The 25,668-nt window shown below is 42.6% G+C and overlaps 1 protein-coding gene and 1 long non-coding RNA gene across 2 annotated transcripts in view; both read left to right on the top strand.

The window, feature by feature from the left end:
- The window catches only part of LOC148004131 (uncharacterized), an 876,089-nt gene that overhangs the window by 706,878 nt on the left and 143,543 nt on the right, over positions 1-25,668 (top strand). The gene's annotated exons all lie outside the window — the stretch shown is intronic.
- On the top strand, positions 1,438-20,221 carry Fdx1 (ferredoxin 1). The gene is given in 4 exon segments (NM_017126.2): positions 1,438-1,698; positions 7,637-7,761; positions 15,594-15,723; positions 19,901-20,221. Coding segments are annotated over 4 exon segments (567 nt in total). The 5' UTR covers positions 1,438-1,501; the 3' UTR covers positions 20,016-20,221.

The following is a 25,668-nucleotide window of genomic DNA, read 5'->3' as shown; positions in this document are numbered from 1 at the left end:
TTAATATCCACTTAAAAATATTTTTCTTTAGGTGTGAGCGTGTGTCCATGGGGTCAGAATGAGGCAGTTTTTGGGTATGTGAGCTCCCAGACTGTGGGTGCTGAACACTGAATTCTGATCCTCAGGAATAGCAAGCAGCAAGTGTCCTTAGCACCTGGGCCAGTTTGCACCTCTTAAATATTACTTTTAAAATAGTTTTATTTAAAAATCTGTACGTGTAGGTATGTGTATGCCACATGTCAGAGTGTGCCTGTCAGGGGCCTGAGGGCAGAGGATTACCGTGGAACTTTGGGTTTCCGTTGAGAGCTGGGAAACAAAATGAGAAAACATAACTGGTGAGCTATGTCTCCAGCCTCTTGAGGAATTACCCGTTCTCCTCTTCCCAAAGGTATGTGATTGCCTGAACGTATATATGTGCACCGTGTGCATGCCTGGGGCAGAGGAGGCCAGGAGAAAGTTTTGGATCCCCTGGAACTAGAGTCACAGAGAGTTGCAAGCTGCTCTGTGGTTTCTGAGTCTTGAGCCCAGGTTCTCTGCAAGGGCAACAAATATTCTTTACTTCCTAGCTATGTCTCCAACCCGTTTGAATATTTAAGTAATCTTTTACTGTCCTCAGTTTGTTTGCGACATGTGTTTCTATCCTTCAGCACCTTATCAGGAATGCTCAAGATGATGTATTTATTGCTCATGGTTTGTGACGCAGTTCGTTGCACTAATTCACCTAACCTCCACAGTGGCCCTGAGTGTGAGCTTATCTGTGAGTCATGGAAACTCTTATCCTCCAAGAGTAATTCATCCAAGGTCTGTGATTAACACAGGACTTGGTTTTGAAGGTTGCATATCTGACCTCAAAAACTCTTTCAAAAACTTACCAGCAGTGACAATGTGCGGTTTAAAATAAGGTTTTCAAGTTTCGAAGTCTGTTGAAATAGTTATTCATTTAAAAATTTCCTGCTTTATATACTCAGTTCATCAGTTCAGGATGACTGTTATTACCTGTTTTCTTCAGCAGCCCTAAATAACTAATTATGATATGGTTTACACTTTTACCTATGCCTCCCTTCATTAAAAAAAAAAGGTCTATTGGCATTTTAAAACTTTTTATAGCTCTCAGCTGTCCTGTGTAGGGAAAACCTAGGTCCCTTTTGCTGTAACTTGTACTCTAAAGTGTTGGAAACTGCGATGATTTGTTTTGAGGGTCTATGGCAAAAGGCAAAAGTTAACCTGATGGCCTTTAGGTCAGTCCTCGATAAGTAACTGCTCCAGAACGCAGAGCTGACTGTAGAAAAAGTTCAAGGTGAACTCTTAACCAGATCCCTGAAAGCGTGCTCGGCCCCGCCCCACGAAGGCGTGGCCGCGGCGGGGCGGGGCGCGGCCGCGGGTTATAGGACACGCAGGGTGCTCGGGGTCGTGTAGCCCTCTCGCAGCGGGACACGCGGGACCCAGGGGACCCTTGGCACTGCGCAGGACCCCGCGGGACCCGGAACCTTCCGACAGGGTTATGGCGGCCGCTCCGGGCGCCCGACTCCTGCGCGCTGCCTGCGCCTCCGTCGCTTTTCGTGGTCTGGACTGCCGTCGGCTGCTGGTCTGCGGGACCCGTGCGGGACCTGCCGTCCCTCAGTGGACCCCGAGCCCCCACACGCTTGCAGAGGCCGGACCTGGCCGGCCACTGAGCGTGTCTGCGCGCGCGCGGAGTAGGTGAGGCGCAGCTCCCGGCGTCCGGCGGCCTGCGTTTCCGCCTGCGGCTCCCTTCCGCCTTGCCTCCCGGTTGCTGGCCCCGAGCCGGAGAGCTCTTCCCGTGACGCTAGCGTTCCGGGCCTGGCTCGGGCGGTGTGGGGTGCTGGCTTCGGGGCTTCTCGGTGGGTTGTCCTTGTCGACCTCGCGGTTGTGGTAGCTTTTGCTGGCCCTTTGTGCTGACATCAGCTAGGAAGGGTTTAGTAGCACCTGCCTAGTAGGAATGGTAGGGTAAGGTTTATACCCGCACTGGCTTAACTTCACTCCCTGTTGACCTAGGATCACAGTGTAGCCCTTAGAGGATGATTTAAGGGGATAAATGACTCCGTGCAGGTAACGTTGGACATGCACCTGATTGAAAGTGAGGGCTCAGTAGGCAACTGTCTCTTAGCAACAGTTCTGGAGGTCATAGTGTAGAGAATTCTGTGGCAAATGTTGAGAGAGTGAGAGATCCCCGCCACCACCGTAGGTGGAAGATTGATATTGGGAATATTTGTTCTCAAAGGCACGGTCCCCTTAGGTTTACTAAAAATAAAATTTACTTACAGGTTTCTCAGTGTAGGGACAAGGTGAGAATCATATAATGTCGGTGTCAATGCAAAACACATCTGTTGCTTCGAAGGGACGATGAGAGTTTCTTCAAAGTGAAACATGAGTAATTTTCATCTGGGAACACAGATTAAGGTTTCTCTGGATTGTATGTTACTCTGTGGAAGAACTTAGCTCAACTTTTGTAGTCACAGCCCCAAAGAAAGTCACAAATCAATGTACTTGGCAAATATACTGATGGGACATCAAGTGGATAGCAGGGTTTTAAAGCTGACTTACATATATAGCGTTTGTATTGGAAGCCGATGGTAGAATAACACATTCCAAACTTCTTTACCTGGTAAGCATGACCTGTCTGGTGATACATGGCCATTAAAGGCCTTAAGATCCACAGTAACTTTGGCTGTCTCTAGATCTGTGGCAATCATCTCTTCACAACCACAAACGTCTGTGTCTGGTGTATCAGTCTGCAGAATGTTCAACAGATTTGACTCCAGAGCAGAGCCTAGCAGGAAATCAGAATGTCTGTACATGTGTTTGTACATACGTACAGATATTTTGCATGGAGTGAGAGGGAAATTGTTAGGGCCATTCAGTCCTATTTCTCCTGGCCTCTCCAACTATTCACCTATGGGTGCCTTAATTTCTATGGCAGGTGCTTTCTGGATTTAAGCTGTGACATACATTGACATAAGCAGTGTGATGTAAGGGGATACACATGCTTTTGCAGATTGGTTCCCACGATTTGTCATTAGGTTTTGGATGCTTTGCTTCTTGACACAGAGCTTCAAATAAGTTTTCCAGCTCCCATTATCCAGACCGTTGCTGTTAACACAGCAGCTCCCAGACACACATGGTTATTGAACATTGCGATAATGGAAGCTAAAAAGTATTTAAGGTTCTGTCTTGTAGTCATGCTAGCCACATTCCAGGTGTTTAGCACATGGTGAGTGCCTACTGCGCTTGGCATTGCTGGTGCAGGGCATTCTTGTTAAGGGCACAGTTGTGTTGGCCAGCAATACTAGGAGCCGAGTTCTAAGTTCCACGTTGATATAAGTTCTCAATAAGTGAGACTTATTGAAAAGCTGTTGTCTCCAAATGCCCTGATACAATACTTGATATTTTGTAGTAATTTGATAAAGAGCGTTCACTATTAAGACAATCCTGAGAAGTAGAGGTAAGTGGGCCTAAAGTTTTCATATTAAGTAGCTGACAAAACCAGGCTTAGACCTTGAGTAGGTTTTGTGCTGCATAGCAGGTGACAGTCTTTCCTCTTGTGTTGCTGTGGATGGAACCAGGGTCTCTTGCACGTCAGGCAGGGGATGTGCTGCAGCTGGCAGCTCTCTAGTTCCTATTTCCTGAGTCATTTCGGAGAACAAGGGTGATGAGGGAAGAAGGAGCCACAGGCTGCCCCTTTTCCCTTGCTAGTGCCCCAGGTTATGCAGTGAAAGAGTAACAGCTGCCATACCACAGTGATTCTCATCCTGAGGGTTGAGACCCCTTTATGGGATAAATAATCCTTTCACAGAGGTGGCCTAAGACCACCAGAAAACACAGATATTTACAGTTCATATCAGTAGCAAAATTGTAGTTATGAAGTAGCACTGAAAATAGTTTTATGGTTGGGGGCTCACAACAACACAAGGAACTGTATTAAAGGGTCACAGCATTAGGAAAGTTGAGAAGCACTGCTTTTCTGCATTAAGACTGGGGTGACCTATAGGACTGTGGCTAGGTTAATGTGTGTGCTGGGGTTGAGACCGTCTGTTTGGTGAGTAAGGTTTAGAAGAATTACGTTTATTGCACGACTTGGAATCTTCCCTAGTTCTTAGAAAGGGCTGTGTATACATGGCAGAGGCTGGGGTGGGGTGGGGAGGGCTGTACATTTGACCAGTTGGTCATTGAGAGTAGACGAAAGTTAATGCTAGTCAAATACGTGTATACCGTGTTTTAAGGAATAAAGTATTTCCATAGACTTTCTCTGTTTTTAACTGTTTCTCTCAGTTTGTTAAGTTAAAAAGTTTGTCCTAAGGATGTAGCTCAGATGGTAGAGTGCTTGTGTAGTATGTGTGAAGCCCTATTTGATCGCTGACACCACATACATTGGGTGTGGTGACATACACTTGTAATTCCAGCACTTGGGAGATGGAGGCAGGAGAATCAGAAGTTCAGGGCCATCCTTGGCTATTGGAGTGTTGGAACTTAGCCTGGGATAAGTAGGGTTCTCTGAAACAAACAAACAAAACAATGCTTTAATCAGTAGGCTCACTGCTCAGTTTACCTGGTTTCCATGGCCACCTCTGTAAAAGTGCCCTTAGAGGCAGAACTGGAAGCTGTGTTTTCTGGCTCTTAGGTTCTCTGCTCTTTCACTTAAAGAATTAGCTTTCCAGTCTTATTGTACTTCCTTCCTTATCCTTAGTGAATCAATTACTAATCTTAGATTTGTTAACTAGAGCTGTGTACCTTTAATACAGTGCTTGCCAATCTTCCTAATGCTGCAACCCTTCAGTGTAGTCCTTCGTATTGTGGTGACCCCATCCACAGAATTATTTTGTTACTTCATACGTTGCTACTATTATGAATCATAATGTAAATATCTAAATGCAAGATACCTGCCATGGCCCCTGTGAGAGGGGTTTTTGCTCTGAGAGTGAAGTCACTGCTTTGGTACATAGTAGCTGTTGTGTCATTAACTCTATAGTTCTTAATGTGACCTGGCCAGCCCCCCAGTAATCCAGACTGAATCCCATGGATTTATTTAACCAGCTTAGCAGAATTTCTGTACGATTATCCCCAATCTGTTTTTCTATACTCGAGACTGGCTAGTTTCCAGCTGTGCTCCCCATGTTACTTGCTCTTTGAGTTTTGCTTGGGCTCCTTTTTTGCTCCATCAGCCTGACCTCAGGACCCTTCTCCTGGCCATGTGCTCATAGTCCATCTCCGCTCACGTTGGCCTCTTGTCTTCCTTCTCTTCTCCCATTCTCTTCCCTCTTTCCTGAGACCCCCAGCCCAGTAACCAAAACCCTGCCTGCTCCTATTCTCCCCAGTAATTGGCTATTGCCACTTTTATTTAACCAGGCAGAGAAGATTGGCAAACAACGTTTATATAACATCATTTGGTGTGCATGGGAATGTGCTCATTGGCCTGAAACCAGATCTTGGGGGCCAGGATTTAGCATTGAATACATTACCCCCAACAAGTAGCAGTTCAGGTTCCTAGCAGCAAAAGAACTTGGGCTTTAAATAAAACTTACAGATCCGTGTTTGAGCTCTACCATGGTTTAGACATTTTGTACATTGTCAAACTGTGAGATAATTGTCTTGACAAGAGGCTGATGTTAAAGTGATTTGAAATTCTTTTGCTGTGAGTTTAGCTCTTGTGTGTTCTAGAACAGCAATTCTTGAGCCCCTGGCTTTGAGTAATCCCATAAACATCCTATTGACTGTAGCTTAGTTTCCAGGCATCTGTCCACATCTTAGCTTTCCGAGTCATATTGCCATATGGGTTGGGGACATTCCCATCTGGTTTTTCAAGTTGTAAATGCCAAACAAGTATGCATGCGTGCAATCTCTCTCTCTCTCTCTCTCTCTCTCTCTCTCTCTCTCTCTCTCTCTCTCTCTCTCTCTCTTTCTCTCTCCATAGTCCAGCTGGCTCAAATCCTTGCCTCTTCAATTCTTTTTAAATTTAATTTGTGGTTTTAGACTCTCAGCCTTGAGGGCTATTGTCATTCTCAGTTTTACCCTGGAAAAAGAAAGTAGCTGTGGGACAGTTTATCATTACAGATTCTCAAGTGTGAAGACACTTGCTTTACAGAGCCTGGGCTGGGACTAAGGCAAAGAAGAGCTTTTCCCTGACCCTGACTCGGTCTCCGGAGCCATGCAGGAAAATTCTTCCTGTTTTCTGACAGTTGTGGGAATCCTGAGACAGCTGGTGGTGCTAGGCAAGTAAAAGCACACGTTTTTAAAGGCCTCTCCCACCACCAATTAAAAGGAGTCTGTGGCATAGATCCTTTATTGAAGGCACACACACAAATTTTTATATCATTTTACTTTTAAAAGTATTAGAATTTAAAATTCATGCATTGTACAGCGTGATGAAAATTTTCACCGAATTTTAAGATACATTTCTATTGGCCTTTCTGATCAGCAGGGATCCTTTTATCCAGCACCATACTAACAGCATTATCCACGCGGGGGCGGGAGGAGCGGTCATCTGACTTATTTGTGAGATGTAATGATTGGATTTGCACTTCTGGAAGGTATTTGTAACCCTGGAATCACTTACTTCTGGGTTTTCATTCCAGTGAAGTTGGCTTTTATTGAGATGGGAGTTATGGGGGAGCCGGGGGAGGGGTGGGTATTGCCATCTATTGGTAGTGGCAAAATTACAATTACTTACTGTAAGTCTGTATCTTCTAAGTCTTGGTAATGGGTGGGGTGGGGAAGCCTCAGATACTAGGTCCGTTTCCCACATCATAATGCAGTTTGGTAGAAAGGAAAGCAATTTAGGTTTAGCTAGATGATAGCTAGCGGTAAGAACACGTGCAGAGGTGTGCGTCTTTCCAGAGTTCTGTTCTGTTGAATTTTGAATATACCATGTGGACTAAAAATGAAGTGTTCAAAGACTCAGAAGAGTTCACAAGCTGCTCCTTGGGGTCAGAGTCTCACTGAGCAGACACCTGCACAGTAGTGACCCTGTGGCTAACAGAATGACTTGCTTTTTATAAAGCTGACCACAAGCAACCTTGAACTTGTCTCTTAGGGCCATGGTCAAAGACACATTGTTTTCTAAGAGCTTATGAAAGCCAAATAGAGTGTAATGTGTAATCCCTGGCATGGAGACCAACCAGAATTGCTGTTGCTTTCAGATTTCTAGGTAGTAATGATTGCTGGGTGTTTCTAGACATCTGTGACCTGTGGGAGACAGACTCTATGCCCCCACCAGGTTACTGGGTCAGGAAGGTAGTTTGCATCTGTTTAAGGTGATAGAACTTGTCCTCTAGGTGGGTAGATGGATAGACCCTCAGTCGGTGCCATCTTCTTCTACACGTATGTAAGTGTATGTTTATTCATTCGGCTTTGCAGGTTAGGCAGTGATTTAATTTTCTCTTTCAGTTGATACTGTTATGTGAGTCTACTAATGATGTGTATGTGGGCACCCATGGCACATACGTAGAGCTCAGATGACCACTTCTTGGAGTTGGCACTCTTCTCCCTTTACATGACTTCCAGGGATCCAACTTAGGTGGCCAGGCTTTTGTGGCAAGAGCCTTTGTCTGCTGAACTATCTCCCTAGCCCTTAAGTTATAGTTTGAAATTACTAAAAATTCTGAAATGCTGCTTCCTTCTCCAGCTCAGAAGATAAGGTAACAGTCCACTTCAAGAACCGAGATGGTGAAACGCTAACGACCAAGGGGAAAGTTGGTGACTCTCTGCTAGATGTTGTGATTGAGAATAACCTAGATATCGATGGATTTGGTAAGTGTTCCTGAAACATCCAGGTAACCTTCTGAATAAGTTACAGGTTTTGTTCTTGTTTTTTGATTTTAAACTATGGCATTCTAGGGAATATAATTTAGTACATGTTACTTCTTTTTTTATTTGTAGATTATTAGAGTAGAGGCTGGAGAGATGGCTCCATGATTAAAACCACATACTGCTCCTCCAGAGTTCTGTTCCCTGCACTTAGGTCAGTTGGCTTTTTGCCTCTGATTCTGGCTGCAGCGATCCTACACCCTCTCCTGTCTTTTCCACACTTGCACACATATGGCACTCACATATACACTAAAACAACCCAGATGAATAATGGAGTGACAGACACTGTGTTTACATCTGGAAAGGAATTAAACAGCCACTTGGCTCAGAGGTCTGTTGTGGCCCACGGCCCGCTGTTTACCTGACGCTGCAAGCCTGAGCAGGTGAGAGGTCAGGCGACAAGTAGTGAGTAAACACCATAGCGCAGAGCAGCTGTGAGTCGTTATGATTTAATTTTAAATGCTGTCGAATCTTCTCAGAACAGGTAATGTGTTCTAAAAATCAATACTATGTAGAAAGTGTTCGATCTTGCTCCTGACCATATTGTTAAATCACATGTACAAAGCCTGTATTCCTACCCTTCCCTGTTGCACACTGGCTGTGCCTAATGCTTCTTTTCTGAGGGTTCTTTGGCTTGTTGCCATCTTTGTCACCTGGGAAATACAGATTTTTGTCTCAGGAAGTCTAGCCAGAATATTTTTTTTTACTTATTTATTATTTTGTTTGTGCATGCACATACATGTGCATATTTTTATGTGTGGGCTTGCTTGTACCATGTCACGTGTGAAGGTCAGAAGACAGCTTGGTGGACTCAGTTCTTTCCTATTTTCTACCATATGGGTCTTGAGGACCAAACTTGGTTTCTTAGGTTTAGTGGCAAGCGCCTTTACCAGACGAGTGAGCTCTTTTGCCAGCCTAGCAGTGTGTAACAAGCCGCTCCCATGATTTTTTTTTTTTTTTTTTGGAGCTGGGGACCGAACCCAGGGCTTTGTGCTTGCTAGGCAAGCGCTCTACCACTGAGCCAAATCCCCAACCCAGCTCCCATGATTTGGAAAATACCTCCCATGCTAGGTTTGAAAAGCACCAGTCTAGAGCAAGGCTCCTTACATCTTTCCACTTGTGATTCCTTTTTGTTCAAGACATTTTATACAGCCTTGGGTGTACAGTTTATAGTTACACAAACCAGACATTTACTGGTAATAAGTTATAAGTTTATTTTAAATCAAGTAGATGCTTTTTTATATAAAGAACTAAATCTTTTTATTTTATTTATTTTTTATTTGGGGAGGGTTTAAGATGGAGTCTTTCTACATAGCCCTGGATGTCCTCACTGGTTTTGAACTCATTGAATCAATTGCCCCTACCTCTCAAGTGCTGGGATTAAAGCCTGACTATGGTGCTTCAGGGCAGAGTTCACCTCCCACTTTAAGAACTGTTGCTAGTTCTTTTCTTCTTCACTTCTCATTATGTAAATCTGCCTCCATGTTAATGCTTGTTACAGTTTTTCTTCTTAGAAGCAACGCCCCTCTCCTTAAGTAGTAAATTCTAAAAAGCTGTTTCCTGAGTGCTGGGGCCATAGGCATGTCCTACCAAGCCCAGCTAAACTGCACTTTAATTAAGTTTTGCTAAAGTATTCGTTCACAGTGGTTGCTAGTGTGCTGAACAGTAACTGAGACCGGACTCTGGGATCAGACAAATTTTGATTCTCAAACCAACATTGTCACCTGAGACCTGGGGCATGCCACTGGAACTTCTTTATGTCCATTTTTATGCTCTGGAGAATAGTAACAGTTCTGTCCTCACTGTGTTGTTCAGGATACAGCAGTGAAGGGCTCGTCAAGTGCTAAGTTTGGCAAGAACAGTAGTGTTTGTGGCATTTTAGTTTGGGTTATTCTCACCCCACAGATCTGCAGAGTCCTTGGAAAGCAGCAGCCCTATAATTTCTAGTGTTGGTGAAAACTGTCTCTGTGTGACTGTGGAAGGCAGTATGGGTCTCGAGTGCTCAGAGATGTCCCATTCCCAGAATATGGTCACTGTTTTCCTGGCTTGCAGTCTCCTAGAAAAGCTCTGTCTAGGGATTCCTTGATCCTGCAGGTTGCTGGTGGATCTTTGTCTATAGAGAGTTCACATAAAATGATCAGCTTTGTTGGTTTGGGGTACCAGCTGTGGAGAACAAGGGCCAGCTACACAATGGAGGGAATACTGGCAGAGTGAGATGCCCATAGCAGTCTTTGAGTGGCTCTGGATCTGGGAGACCCAGAGACTCTACTTCTACTCTCACATCTCTGGTTGACCTTGAGGTCTTTTACAAGCAGGAGTGAACTAAGACACAAATTGCTTGGTTGTTGAAGGATTCACCTAGTTACCTGATCCCCTTGGCACCAGACGTGTAAGCTTCTGGCCAGTCATTTACCTGGCCATATTCGTGTACTGAGGAATGCGAGCTTTAGAGGATTTGTCTAGAACACTGACTGGAAAGCAAATAGCAGCACTGACCACCAGTGAGCAGCAACTCAGCAAAGCTGGGGCAGGGCAAGTTCCTGAACCCCAAATTTTCACATTGTGGTATCTGCAGTATGCACAGAAAAAGGCATTCAGGATACATAAAGAGCAATATAAGGCCCTTATTTGGAAAAACAAGCAAAAATCCTTCAACATAAATTATTAATAAGGAGGCCCAGGTGATAGATTTATTAGACACTTTCTTTGTTTTTTGAACAGGGTTTCTTTCTAGCTCTGTCTTTCCTGGAACTAGGCCAGGTTAAAAAACTGTATGACAGTATTCTTTGGCATGTTCTAGACCAACATCTATATGTAGGGGCTGTTAACACACCCTGAGAACATGCAAAAGCAACTGTTTTTCCATCCCCAAATGTTCCTAAGTTAGATGAAAGCTGTAACCAGACAGGACTATTTTTGTCATTTTCTCTGTAGATTCAATTTCACTTTTGGGAAGAGACTCTCTTGTCTTGGGCAATTTACTACAGAGATGTTTCTAATAGAAAAGAGTAGCAAAAACAACTGCTCATCAACAGAAAACCGATATACAATCATAGACTATGAGGCTGTAGTCGCATAAGACAATTCTAGAAGAGTTAAGAATTAAATACCAGGGGCTGGGGATTTAGCTCAGTGGTAGAGCGCTTACCTAGGAAGCGCAAAGCCCTGGGTTCGGTCCCCAGCTCAAAAAAAAAAAAAAAGAATTAAATACCAGAAGGGAGTGGTTTTGTTACAAAAGTCCTTCTATTGTGTTTGTTATTTTTCTATTGCTATGATAAAATACCTGAACTACTGTATCCCTGCTGGCCTTGAAATTATGTATCTGAGGCTGGCCTTGTACTCCTGATCTTCTTTCTTCATCTCTGAGTGCATGAGCCACCGTGTCTGGTTTCGGTCATGCTGGAGAGTAAACCTAAAGCATCATGTGTGCAAGGCAAGCGCTCTGTATTCCAGCTCCAGCTCCAGTCTGTTGGCTTCAAACTAGCATCTTAGAGAGGTCAATCAATTAAAAAACACAACATCGTTTACAGGAATTTTACTGTGACATATTTATGTTATAAAGTGTTGGTGTAAAATTAACTTCATATTGTGAGTCAAAGTTTTTCCCAACCCCCTTTTAGTGTGGTTGAGTATGGTTTTCTGCCTAGCTTGTTTTTGCACTCTGTCACTCAGTCTGTGACTTTGGGTTAGGTCCCTAACTTTGTATCTTGTCCTCGCTCCAATAGAATGGAGCTAATATTAGTATTTACTCCATATGGTTGCTGCAAAGATCAAATGAGTTAATCTAAGTGTATCAGGACCTTTTCTGTTGTGATAAAGCTCCCTTGACCAGAAGTGACTTAGAGAAGAGGGAGTTTATCTTGGTTTGCATATGGTTCCACATAGAAAGTCCATAGTGATGAGGGCGACCTGGCAGCAGGTGGTCTTGTCTGGAAGATAACAGATCACATTTTCAACCACAGATGTGAAGGAGACAGGGAACTGGAAGTGGTGGGGCTACAGATCCAAGCCTGACCCAGTGACATGCTTCTTCAGCAAGGCTGTACCTCCTAAAGGTTTCCATGGCATCCTCCAAACCAGTACCGCCTGCTGAGCTCCCCGAGTGGCTGACCGAGTCCACAGTCTGCAGTATCTTCCCATGTACTCTCTTCCATTCTGTGACCATAAGCCCTTCCTAGTTGCTGATGGAGATTAACTTTATATCTTTGATTCATTCTCTCCTCTGAGCTTGAACTTGTAGATTCAACTCCTTACTTTGTTTCTTTCTGGAAACCCCAAAGGTATTTAAAACTCAATTATTGATTTTTTAAACATGTACTTCTCTCCTCCACCACATGTGTATAATTGTGTGTGCATATGGGCCCACACTTGCATGTGGAGGGCTGGAGAGGTTATGTTAGTTCTTTTTTACCGTGCACATTGTGAGCGTGAATCTCAAGTCATCGGAGAAGCTTGGCAGCAGTTGTCCTTACCTGCTGAGCCATGTTGCTGGTAAGCATCATGTTCTTAAAACAGCCTTCGCCCTTCCCCACAGCAGTCTTTCCTCAGCATGTCCTGTATTTGTAATGCACACTATCTAGCTACTGCAGGCTGAAACCTGAGCGGCATTGTTGTCCTTGTGCAGCCAGCCCATCAGCACCTCCTCTCACTTAAGCCTCCAGAAGCGCCTTTTGGCTCCATTATATTTATCACTTGACTCTGCGAAGCCACTGGACCTGTGAACCCACTTCCAGTCTGAGCCCTGGAACTGGGGTGATTGACGTCAGCTGTATCAGTTCTCTGAGTAAAACCACAAAGGACTTGCCATTGCATTAAGATTAAATCCGTATTCCTCATTGGTCTAAGAGGCTACACATGTTATGCTCCCCTCTCCTTTCCCCTCTGCCCCAACGCTTTGTTCTCCCTAGTGTAGCAATGCTGACCTCCTAGAAGCTTGAACTCACACCAAATCACCACCTTCAAGACTTCATGTGCACTTTTCCCTCTGGAGGTACCATCTTCTCTCTCATCCCACAAATGTGTACTTACTGTTCTGTGTCCGTCAAGTGTCTGTATTCGTACCAGGACACAGAGGAGAACACATAGTAGCTGGTGATAAGTGCTGTGGAAGGAATGGCTGGATTCTGGGGTAGAGGGTACTGGCTTCACGTAACAAAAGAAGTCCTCCTTTGCCTAACCACCCAGTCCCTAGTGGGGTGTCTCTCTGTACTCCCAACCCACTATAAATTTGGATTGCCTGTAGCACCCAGTCTGTGATCGTCTGTCATTGTCTGGTCTACCTCAGACCATGCTTTCATATGTGTTTACCACATTTCTGTGATGCATTTATTCACTCCTGTGTTCTTCTTCGCTTGAACTCTGGTGAGCGATACGGTCACTCTCAATTTATAACTTACCGTGTATAAGGGAGTGAGACAGTAGGTGAATCAAATGGACAGTTGTAAACTTGGGAAGCAATAGAATGCACAATAATCTTGTATCTAGTACCTGTTAACAGATGAGCTTCTCAGTACTGTGTGTTTCAGTATTCCGCCACTTGGGGGCAGTTACACATCTGTGATTAAATTGATCTAGCTTATCCTTTCAACCTTTCTTCTGTATTCTGCATGCCTGTTTGATGACTGTTCAAGGTAAGAGGTCCTAATAATGTTTATGGATGTCTGTGTTTCTATTTGTTATGCCTTACCGTTGTATTTCTGATGTGCTAGATCATCGAACAATACTCATACATAACTTCATATTTTCAATATGTAACTTCCAACATAGCTGTATTCTAGGTTTTGGTTAGGAAAGGGGTAAGGTGGGTGGCCCACTTTATCTTATCAGAATCAAAAGTGGACAAAATGACCTTAATTCAAGACTTTCATACAGGAAACATCCTATTAGCAACACTCAAATTTCGTAAGTGGAAGTGGAAATTTCATATATCTATACAGTGTACCTTCATTATCCCCACTTGCCATTACTTCCCTCCAGCTTCCTTTAGTGTTCGCTGCCCTGTCGTCCTCTAAACTTGACCTCCTTTTTGGTTATTAACCTCTAGACACCAATTAGTGCTGCTAATATGTGTGAGTGTAGGGCCAGCAGTTGGGGTATGGCCAGCCTACCAGTGTTGTCATGTCCTCAAGAGAGTGATTCTCTCTCCCTCAGTAACCATCGACTGCCTGTAGTTCCTTTGCCAAGGAAACGCCTGTGTCTATGCTGGGATTGTGATTGGCTTGATCCTGTGCAGGCAGTCACAGCTGCTATGTATGCAACAGCTATGCCATGTCCGGATGTCACCATTCACAGCTTTCCTGCTCATCAGCCAGTGCTTCTCACTACTTCAGGCCCTCTTCCATAATGCTCCCTGAGCCTTATCTTTACTTATTTTGTCACTTAGATCAATTATAAGTCTGTGCATTAACCTACTGCAAAATCAAGCTGCTTCCTCCAGAGTTGAGAGCAACACAAATCAATGAGTATTTAGAAAGCAGTTCAACAGCTTAACCAATAAGTAAACTAGCAATAAATTCCCAGAGCCTGGGATCTCTCTTGTCATGAGCTTTTGACCAAATTTATAGTACCAGGCATGAAATCCCTTCTATGAAGCCAGCTTAAAATCCAGTCAGAAAGTTGTTGGTTACCCCATGACGCGACAGTCATGCCACTGTTACAATGGGTACATCTTGCCAATCAGGTTAGTACTGTCGCATGCAGGGTCTAGTGCTGAATGAAAACACTGATAGTTTCCCCCCAGCAGCTCAAGATTTCTCACCATTTCCAAATAGTAATTATTGCAACTTACCAGGTATGCTGCCAATACATATAATTTGTTTTTACCCATGATCCTTGTAACTCCTGGGTGAGCTTGGTATTAGTTACGGTTAAGATAATGGAAGCATGAAACATAAAGAGGCTTTACCCTGACACAGTAGCAGAAGAGGGTACTGTAGGCAGAGAATGCACTTCCAAAGCTCAAGGCTCCTGAGCTTCATCACTTGGGCCCTCCTGACGCTATCACTGCTTTGAAATGGCTTTAATAGAAACTAAGGTCTCGTCTCGTCTCCCCTCCCCTCCCCTCCCTTCCCCTCCCCTCCCCTCATCTCCTCTCCCCTCCCCTCCCCTCTCTGTGTGTCTCTCTCTCTGTGTGGTTATATGTGTTCTGGTGCATGCTATGGAGTTTTCTTTCTACCTTGTTGAAATGGGTCTCCTTGTTTTTACTACTGTGTTGTATACTCTAGGCTGTCCTGTCTGGCTAGTAAAATTCTTAGAGATCTTGTGAATAACTCTGTGTGTGTGTGTGTGTGTGTGTGTGTGTGTGTGTGTGTGTACACATATATTTGTGTATGTATATCAAATAATTGGTTTAAAATAAACTTTCTTTGTGCTTTGTTAAAATTGTGCTCTTGATTCCTGTACCTATTTTATTTGCCTGTGTACCTGTGGTCACATAGAAATTTCTCACTTGGAAGTGGGTCATGAATGGAAACGTTTGGGAAGCCCTGACTTACATGTTTGAGTTTCTTTGTGAGATTTCCAAATGAACCCTGAGGCTGTTTCTCAGCAGATTTTGTTAGTTCCCTTTGTGGAGTATCTGTTCAGAACCTTTGTGAGGTACTGTGAGTGACTTCAGACAGTGTGTGAGGATGGGGGGACCTGTTCCGCACTCATGATTTTTCGATATTCCAGCCCCTTTTAGCACTGTAGCTGATTCTAAAACTCAGACACGTTTTACGTCAGCCAGGTGGGCCCTGCTGCCGTGGACGGCATGCTCACCTCTGCTGCTTTTTCAGGTGCGTGTGAGGGGACTTTGGCTTGCTCTACCTGTCATCTTATCTTTGAGGACCATATATATGAGAAGTTAGATGCCATTACTGATGAAGAGAACGACATGCTTGACCTGGCTTTTGGACTAACAAACAGGTGAGTAGATGTTGTTGGTTTGTTGTTTGAAGGACAGGATTATAACTATTCGTCAGGGTAGCCTCACACTCGTGCGTGCTGAGATTACAGACATAAGGCACAAAGCCTGACCTAAGGTTTAAGGCTGCTTCACTGTTACCAGCAACCTGGAAAAGTCTGCATTGATTCTCCTTTGGGTCTAAGATTGTACCCATGAGTAGACGTGTCCTTATGCATACAGAACAAGTCATAAAGTCTGAATGGATTTCTCTTTCACTGTCCACACTTGGCCTCCATGAAACTTCCCTTTTACAAGTCAAAGAATTAAGTGGTAGTAATATAATTTTTAAATCATAATATATCTTTTATCATCCATTTATGCCAGAAATTAATATTTATCACAATTTAATAGGAAGGAATTAAATGCTTTTTATAGTATTCTTGAAGGACAAATTTGATAATTGAACAAAAAAGTTATAGTGGAGATTTTTGCCTGTTTGAGAGAATTGAGTTTTCAAAGAAACTTAATATACAGTAGTAATTATGTTAAGGTGACTAGTTCTTTTTCTAAATGTGCATTAAGAACTTAATCAGAGCGTGTTAATTAGTAGGTAGAGTCTCTCTAACACTGTGCGCTCCATGATAGCAGGTAGCATTAGTGATACTATTTTTTAATTATCCAGTCTCACACTCAAGGAAGACATCTCCTTGATTTACTGTTTCAAGGCATAATTAAGGAGGCTTATTACTTACTGAGAGTGGGTTTTGTTTAACTATATTTTGCTACCTTAATGAATAATTTTTAAAAAACTTTATTAGCTTACAAGAATTCTTTTTTCTATGGTAAGGATAAATTTTAATAACTTACAGTAATAGTTTATTAATTTCACTTTCTTCCTTTTATAGTTCATCTCCCTATTTTTCATTCTGAGGAGAGGTAGCCATAGAATAGTATAAATGGATTAATTGAATTATGAGCTAGTTGGGGAACAAGCCTAGCTTAAGGCCTAGACATTAATTCATAAATAAATACTCTGTATCATTATTCAGGAACTGGGGCAGACATAGGAAAAAAATGCTTACAAACGGCCCCCATGTTTGGTGCCAATGTTGTTTTTAACAAAATCTCAAATGTTTGATTTTACTAGCGGGAGCCAGCCAGTGCTGAGGTGAAAGCCTGTTATCTCAGAGAGGCAGAGAAAGCACCCACCTGACCTTCTTCCACAGCTATCCCAAAAGAAAAAGCTCTCTTCCATACTGTCTAAAAACCCTTCAGACTGAGTGTCTCTTCCTTCGACTTCCTGTGTGTCTCTCTGTCTATCCTCCTGACTTCCTCTTACTCTGTATGGTTATTTCCTATGTTCACTCCCTGTCAATTGGTTGCTTGCTCTGCATCTTGACCTATGGTTGTTGACTTTATTTAATCCTGTTTACAATAAACAGAAGGCTCCTGGATTAAAGGTGTGTCCTAGTGCTGACCCACACCACAACTAGAAACAGGTTTCCCAGTAAATAACACGATCTCAGGGTTCACGGTGTGATCAGATAGCCTTCACCACGGCTGTCCCTAGCCTCACTTTTGTCTTATGGAGGTGAGACCGATACCTTGGGAGGGGAAACCAAGAACTCCATACCTTTTTACACGAAAGCTCATTGTGTCAATTTCTCTGACCAGAGCTGCTCACTGTCCTCATGTGTGCCTGTTCTCCTATCCCTGTACCTGCGGTGCTCTGCTGTGCCTCACTGACAGGTGCTCCACTTTGTGTATTAATAGTTCCTTATGTGTAGCCTTGTCTCACTCACCATATGCTCGTGTGCAGTATCCAACTATCTCACTAAGGCCTTCCAAGTTTATAAAGTCTGTCTGGATTGCCTTTTTTTTTTCTCTTGCAGATAGAGCTCAGTGCATAGTTGAGTATTGTCAAGGCTATTTCTAGTTCTGCAAAGAACTACTGATGGGAGATGGGTTGTTTTTTTCTCCTATCATCAAAACTCCCTATGGTTAACCTGGCTTTCTCATTCTAGGACTCCCCAGTGGTGCCTCACTATTTCTACACTTATGTGTTACCCTGGATACTTTTAAACTACAATTCTCCATGTAAATTTTCTCTTTCTCAAAGAAGGTGCTGGAGACTGAATTTGGGACTTTTGGACTTGAGGCATGTCTGTCATGGAGCAGCACCCTAGTCCATTGCTTGTCTTGTCAGCAGAACCAAAGCACTTACCTCACTTAGCTCAGATGTTTCTTTGAGCCTCTGTGTCTGTTGCCTTGACCTCAAATGCTCTTCTCAAGTTATTTTGCTCTTTTTTTTTTTTTAAGTTATTTTGCTCTTATAAATGTTCAGTCTTACCCATCTTTCAAAGTCTGTTCTAGATCCATCTGTCCCAGCCAGAAGTGTGGGTGTCTCCTCAGAGGGGTTTTAGTTTTTCTGTTTGTGTGTCATTTGTCACAGTCTCACATGCTAATTGTCAGTGAGTTGTCTCATCTCATGTGTCTGATTGAAAGTTCACTCCATACTGTTGACATTGGCACTTAGTCTTGTCAGCAGCCCAATGAGCAAGCCTTTAGTCTCCATCGTGGTGGTCAGGCTAGGAAATAACAAAAGTTGCCGTTAAAAGTTCTGTTACTTCTGATTTTGAACCATTGGCCTGCTTGGCTCTGAATCTTGTGCTTTCCTATGAATACTACTCCTGTGCCCAACATGTAACAGATGTTAATAAGAAAATATTGACTTTTTTCCCATGTATACCTGCTACGATACAGTAGCTCACCCATTGACAATTAGAATAATCACTGACATTCAGTAGTTCACCCATTGACAATTAGTAGTAGAACATTTACCACGATGCATTCTGTAAATGTTTGATGAATGCATTAATGAAGCCAATGCTTTCATAACGTGCTTTGTCAAAGACTGGTTGTAAGATTAACCTTTTGTTCAGTATTAGGAATTGAGCCTAGAGCCTTGCACATGCTAGGCAAGCACTTCACATGGAGCTCTATTCCCAGCCTGATATTTATATTTTTATTTTAAGACTGGATCAAATTTACATCCAAGCTGGAATTTAACTTACTCCTTAGCCCAGGCTGGCCTTCAACCTGCAGTCTTCTTATCTCAGCCTCCTAAGTAACTGAGATGACAGGCATATGCCACCAACCTGCCTTAACACGTAACTTTTTTGTATTTCTAAGAGAAAAGTGCTGCTGATTAAAATGTGCACTATATTCTCTTTTCCCTTACTATATTGTGTGCATTTGAAAAGTTATTTATGCATATCCATATATGTGTAGCTATTTGTTGAAAACAAAACATCCAAGGGAAGCATGATTCATAGCAATCTGTGAAAGAAAAAAGACAATGGAGTGATGGTCTTTCTTTCCATAGCAGATTACAGGTGTGCATCTGCTCTGTTCCTCTATTGCTGGTAATTTCAGTTTATAATCCTTTTGGACTTCCTTTGAGAGGGTTAGAAAATGTAACATCTTTGGAGTCAAGATACTCGCGCACTTGGAGACACCCATGTATGTGTTACAACTTTGACACAGCTGCCTCCTTACACTGTAGCAGTGACTTTAAGAGGTCAAAGGCTTTATGATAGACATTGATTTCAGAGATGTTAAAAATAAGGGAGAAATAGCCTTGATGGTTGGAATTTGATCTTTGTCTTAAAGGTGGTTGTAGTCACTGGTTGAGGCAGGAGCTCATATCCTAGCTGGGTCCATTTTCACTTGCTGTGTGGCTGAGGATAGCTGAGGACTCCCGTTCTGCCTTCATCTCCCAAGTGGTGGGATTAGAGGTGCTTGCCTTAGTCTATGATTGTATTTATCTGGGAGCCGAAGAGTTGTTTCCTTAGCTTGCTAAGTCAGTTGTTATAGTGTGCCTTCACGCTTTCTGGTTGTTTCTCTGTCTGTCAATAACCCCACTAAACAAGTTTTGGTGAGTCCATTGGCTGACACACTAGAGCCTCGTGAAGCTTTGGCCTAGCAGGTTGTGTGATGCTGACCTGCTGCTGCCCTTTAGAGGGCATGACACGAGGTAGACGACATGGATGGTGGTGTCTGCTTTGGCCGAATGAAAACTTAAAAGATTAGCAAGCTCTCCATTTGCTTTAAGCAAGAAAGTCTAAAAATATCCCAAACAACTACAGGCTGAATGCTGTGTATCCAGTATTAATCAGAGTCTCTCTCATCTTGCAGGTCACGGCTGGGCTGTCAAGTTTGTCTGACCAAGGCTATGGACAATATGACTGTCCGTGTGCCTGAAGCAGTGGCAGATGTCCGACAGTCTGTTGACATGAGCAAGAATTCCTAAGCTACAATAAAAAGAATATTTTCATTAAATTTTTACCTATTTTTATAATTATTTCTTAGCATAATTGATTATATGGCAAAATATGTAGCTGTGCTGTCTTAGTTCAGTTTTGTAGTACTGAAAATTTGCAGTTTTTATTTTGATTAAATTATTAAAATATCAGTCTATTAGAAGACAGCTGATACAATAAACTCCTTATGTATTTTACCATGAGTGGGTTCAGTGATTTTGGCAAAACATGACTGTGTAATCTCATGTCTGCTGTTTTAAAAGGTAAGTTTAAAAAGAATATCACTGGAGCTGCAGAATTAGGTCAGCAATTAAGAGCACTGACTATTTTTCCAGAGGACACAGTTCAATTCTAACACCTACACTGTACCTCATAATGGTCTGTAATTTCACTTTTGGCCTCTCCATACATGTGGTTTATAGGCACAATAAGGAAAACATCCATACACATGAAATAAAAATAAAATCTCAAGAAATTTAAAGACTTAATATCCTTGTTTCATGTGGATGGTAGAGCTCTATCTTGACCAGGATATATCCAGAGAATCCTACTGGGAACCACATCTAGTGATTGACTGATGTCTGACTGAAACTGGAGAAATTATGAAGATGTTAACTGAGGTTGGCAAAACAAGAGGCAATGTGCATGGTGGAGAGAGGTGTATACAACCCCAGAGCTGTGTTATGGAGGACATCATGTGACCTCAGTACAGATGCAAGAAACTGGCAGACTGACACGGCCTACTGGGACCACTGCAACTGGCCCTTTACTTCCTGGTAATGGCATTTTTATATCATTAGCATTAAAAACTTCTGTTCATATTGTCCATTGTGTTCAAGGACATATTCAGAAGCTTCACTTAGAGATAAAAGAGACAGAGTTAACCCTATTCAGGGAAAATCTTGATCCATTTCTGGAATTCTTTAGTTGCCTTAACTCATGAATAATTTCCCTGCCTGCAATACATTGTCTCAAATCCCATGCTACCCATCCCTCTCAGATTCCTACACTCATCTGTGTCCTTCTGTATTACAAGAAATCCTTGTCCTCAGTTCCTTATTTTGTCTTGTATTCTTTCTTTGATAATTATAAGAACCTGGAAACACTGGGAAGATGCTTCTGTTTGCTGTGCCTTGGAGGACTGATTCCTCAACATTCATTTATAGATAGCATTATGTGTGGCAGCATTTATGTATAAATGTGTGTGAAAAAAGATAATCACTGAGTGGAACATTTAATTTTAAAGACAGTAAAACCTTATAAATATGTATTTCAAAATTTTGCTTTAGTAAGAAGTGTGATCTGAATGTAGACGTAATAACACTGACAGAACTGTTAACTAAGCTAGGGGAATAAACAGAATTATTTGTCTTTATAATGTCCCTATTCCAAGAGAATAATATTTCTTTGTAATCTTTTGGAAATAATGTGTAAATTGTTGCCTGTAACAGAATGATAACCTAATGAAGTACTTCTGTGTCTCCTCAGCCACACTGTGTGACCAGGATGCCACATTGCATAGCCAGCAGGCACTGCTTTGTTTTTCCTTATACACAATCTGCCCAACAGTGTGCCACGGGTCCAGAAACTAGAGCGTGTTTTCAGCTCCCAGATAGCGGTTGTATATGGAAGAACCCAAAGTAAATTCTCCAGTGTTCACAAAGGGGTTACACAGTGTGTTCTGGAATCAGATATGCTACCATTGCCACAGTGTGCTCTTTGTAATTAAAAAAAAAAAACTAACTAATTTTGGGAAAAAAAAGCATAATAAACAGGTGGGGAGAAAAAACCACAAGCAGTTTGCTTTGAGTACCCCACTGCAGCTTGCTCATTTGTATAAATGTGAATCAAGTATAAAACGTAACAAATAGCGTCGTGCTGTACACCATAAATTTACAGATGATGGATAGGCCATCTCGTATTTCTTCCCCACGAGGTTCAGTAATCTCACAAGGGAAAAGGGCAGAAGGACTGTAAGAGCCCCAGGTAAAGACATTGATAGCAAAATAGTGCTGTTGCACATGTGAACCCACAGGGGCTGTGACTTGTTGCACAAGACCTGTACAAGATCAAGCCAGCCAAAATCCCAACACACATTGGGGAGGGAGTTTATGAAGACTCAGATGAGGAGTTATTGGCAATTGACGGCTACTGGGGAGGAAGAATGAGTTTTCTGCAGAGACTGCATAGTTCCTGAGACACTGCCACACTTCGATGGATAATCCTACATCCATGCACATGCAGGCACACCAAATGGGATTTTGGCTTTTATAAAACATTTTTTTTATTATTTTATGTGTATGGGTGTTTGCTTGCATTATGCACCATATGCACAGTGTCCATGGAACGAGAAGAGGGAGTTGGATGTCATGCAACTGTGAGTCACTAAGTGGGTACTGAGAATCAAACCAGGGTCCTCTGCAAGAGCAGCTGGTGCTCCTAACCACTGAGCCATCTCTAGCTCCTGACTCTGTAGGTTTTGAAAAAAAGCTCATGAAGTTGGGAAAAAAAATGGGTAGGAGGGAAAGAGAACTTGCTGGAGGGGAGAGATGAAGAGTGGGTTTGAGCAAAACTTACACTTGTATGAAATTCTCCAATAGGAAAAAGGATGATTAGGAGCTACACTGAGCAATTTGCCAAATGTTTTGTTTTTATTTTTAATTAGTGTGTAAATGGAGGCTAGGAAGATCTCGAAGCATCTTGTGTTTGCTGCTTAGTGACCAGAGTCCCTTTTGTATGGAGCATGCTGTACTGTGAAAGTTCTTCAAAGCCATTTGTTAATTAGCATGAGTTTTCTTGTCCTGAACAGATCAGCCAGAGCATTTAAGAGTGATACATATTGTAGAGTAAATTATCTTAAATTTCAAATTATAAAAGTTCACCAATGTGTCCTTGTATGGAGTCCAATCTTAATAGATGGATAGTGAATAGTTTGTTCATGTAAGGATGAGTTTTCTAGTTTGAGGAAAGAAACTTTCTAAATTTGACATGTGCATTATATGTTACTGCATTTGTTTCCCTGCTGTGATAAAAAATTATTCCAAAAGCATGTCAAACAATTATCTTTTGTTTCTTCAGATAGCTCCTGTGGGTCAGGAATTACAGACAGCAAGGAGTGGGAGCCATGTATCTACTGCCATGTGTCTGGGATGGACGCTCAGGGATAGAAAGTCCTAGCTTCCCTTTCTATTGCTGTAATAAAGCATTGTCCAAAAGCAACTTGGGAAAGAAAGGGTTGGACTTGAAGCAGAGACCACGGAGGGACTGTTTACTGATTTGCTCAGCTACTTGTCACATGCAGCCCAGACCCACCTGCCTTGGGAATGAACTGTTACAGTGGGCTAAGCTTTCAGCATCAACTAGCAGTTATGAAAATGCATCTCCCATCCCCACAGGCCAATCTGATGAAAGCGACTCTTCAGTTGAGTGTCTCCTGCACCGCTGCCAGCCATGGTAGAGTCACGTGTGGATGACTGGGCGTCTGGTAGGAGTCAGGCAGGGCTTTTGGCACTGCAGGTTGGCTGGAACACCCACAGTGTGGCCTGGCTTCCTTACAAAGCAGTGGCTGCATTCTAAGGCCAGGCACATGGCAAGTGGTACACACTCCAGGCAGAGATAGTGGACTTTGAAGCAAACAGCATCCCAAGCTTTTTAAGAGAAACTACGTTTTCATCTTGCGTCATATTTTGAAATACCCTGTGTTGACTGTATTATGATGGTTTGTTTCTTTTACTCATAGCAGTTTTATTCTTGATTAACTGTGAGCTCCCTTCCAGTGCTATGTAAAGCAAGGCTTCATTTTTTTTTTAGTAATTTTGTGTCTTCAGACAAGTGTCTCACTTAAGTGGAGTGCTCTATGATTGTTGGCTCTATGCTAATACTTACTGTTATATTTAAATTTCACAGATAAATCTACAACCTGCAATTACATAAGTGCTTTAGAACCACTTCATTATTTTATTTTACTTTATTTCAGAAAATGGCTGCAGGACTTCCAAAACCCTTTGCCAACTTTAACTGTGAACGCAGTCATTTTTGTCTTAAAGGGTGAACTTCCTGTTTTCCTGGTGGCTATGTTAAGTATCACATGGTGGCCAGTGTGGATAAAGTAGTGGTATTCCCCATATCACTTGAGACATTTTCTTTTCTTTTCTTTTTTTTTTTTTTTTGGTTCTTTTTTTTTCGGAGCTGGGAACAGAACCCAGGGCCTTGCTCTTCCTAGGCAAGCGCTCTACCACTGAGCTAAATCCCCAACCCTTGAGACATTTTCTAAGGGAGACACTGAAGTGGAAGCTTAAGGGTTCTTTGGAAAGTCAGTCAGTTGGATGATGTTTTGCCGGGTCACACACAGTAAAGGGATGTTTCATTAAAGTGGACACAGGTGTGAAAGGCTAAGGCAGACACGAGAAGGAACGTTTTGCTGAAGCAGACACAGGAGAGAGGATGTTCTGCACGTGAAAGGACACTCGATGAAAGATTCTTTACTAACAATGTGCGTGTATTGGTCCGCCTTACACTGCATAGCTGAGCTGCATTTTGTCAGGACTCCATAGAAAGAAATACCAAAAAACTTCTGGTGGTGTGCTGCAGTTTATTGCCACATCCAAGGACTCCGGCTGAGGCAAGACTTGTGCTGAGGCAAGGCACATGGAGGATGCATGATGTTTGGAGGGTATAAATAGGACTCCACGGAGTGACAAAGAGCTTGGCTTGCTGGTACAGCTAGCTGTGTAATGCTTGTGGGTCTTGAGTCTTTGATGATCTTCACTTCTCTGGTATTTCTACTGATCCCTCTTACTGAATTGAGCTGAGGCTGAGGCCTGGCTGTCTGCTAGGTCATGTCACCGCTGTTGCTAGCCTGACTACTGAACTGGGCTGCTGGTGTATCCGTGAAGTGTTTGTGAGTGGATCGAGCTGCGCTGCCTGCCAACCTGTAAACTGAACTGCTGATTTCCAGACAACACTAATGGGAGTTGCTCCAAAGAACCTTTCTTAACAAGTCCACTCCCACCCCCACCTCCATCCCCTGCCCCATATCCTTTCTTCTCCACTCACTCTGGTGGGTGGTGGGTTACAAGGAAGGTTCAAGGGTTTAAGAATCATTGTTAAAAATAGGATTAGAAAAAATTAAAGTTACAAGACACAGAGTGTGTTTTCCCATTTTCCTCCTCTTAATGTTTCTCCTTCAGCTGCCTGGGATTTTGTGACAAACCACATTTTGAAACAGAGTTTTGATGCATGGCTTTTTTTCTGTTTATGAAACAACTTACTGTGCTTTAAAAACCTAGAGATAATGTGCTGTATGTTCACTCCTTAAAATAGTGTGTGAAATTAAGTGTAGACCACAGCAAGACATAAAGACTGGGTTTCCTGTTAGAGAAATATTGATGACTAGAAATATGATTCTGGCAAAGACACATCAGGGATTCCTTCATGTGTCCACACACCACGCATCACATGATCCTTATCAGATCTTCTGTTTGTAACAGTCTGGAAACTGAAACATTAGATAACCGCCTATCAGGAGGAACAAATGGCCATTAGCAACCAAACACGTGGGTGTAGCTGTACTGAAGCAGAGAATTTTAATCTGTCAGAAGATGGATTTCTGCATGGCTGACAGCAGAAAAATGCCTCATAGGC

This window comes from Rattus norvegicus, chromosome 8 (assembly GCF_021556685.1).
Source record: "Rattus norvegicus strain SHRSP/BbbUtx chromosome 8, alternate assembly SHRSP_T2T, whole genome shotgun sequence".
In the NCBI taxonomy this organism is placed as follows: domain Eukaryota; kingdom Metazoa; phylum Chordata; class Mammalia; order Rodentia; family Muridae; genus Rattus; species Rattus norvegicus.
This window is presented reverse-complemented; position numbering and strand designations above follow the sequence as displayed.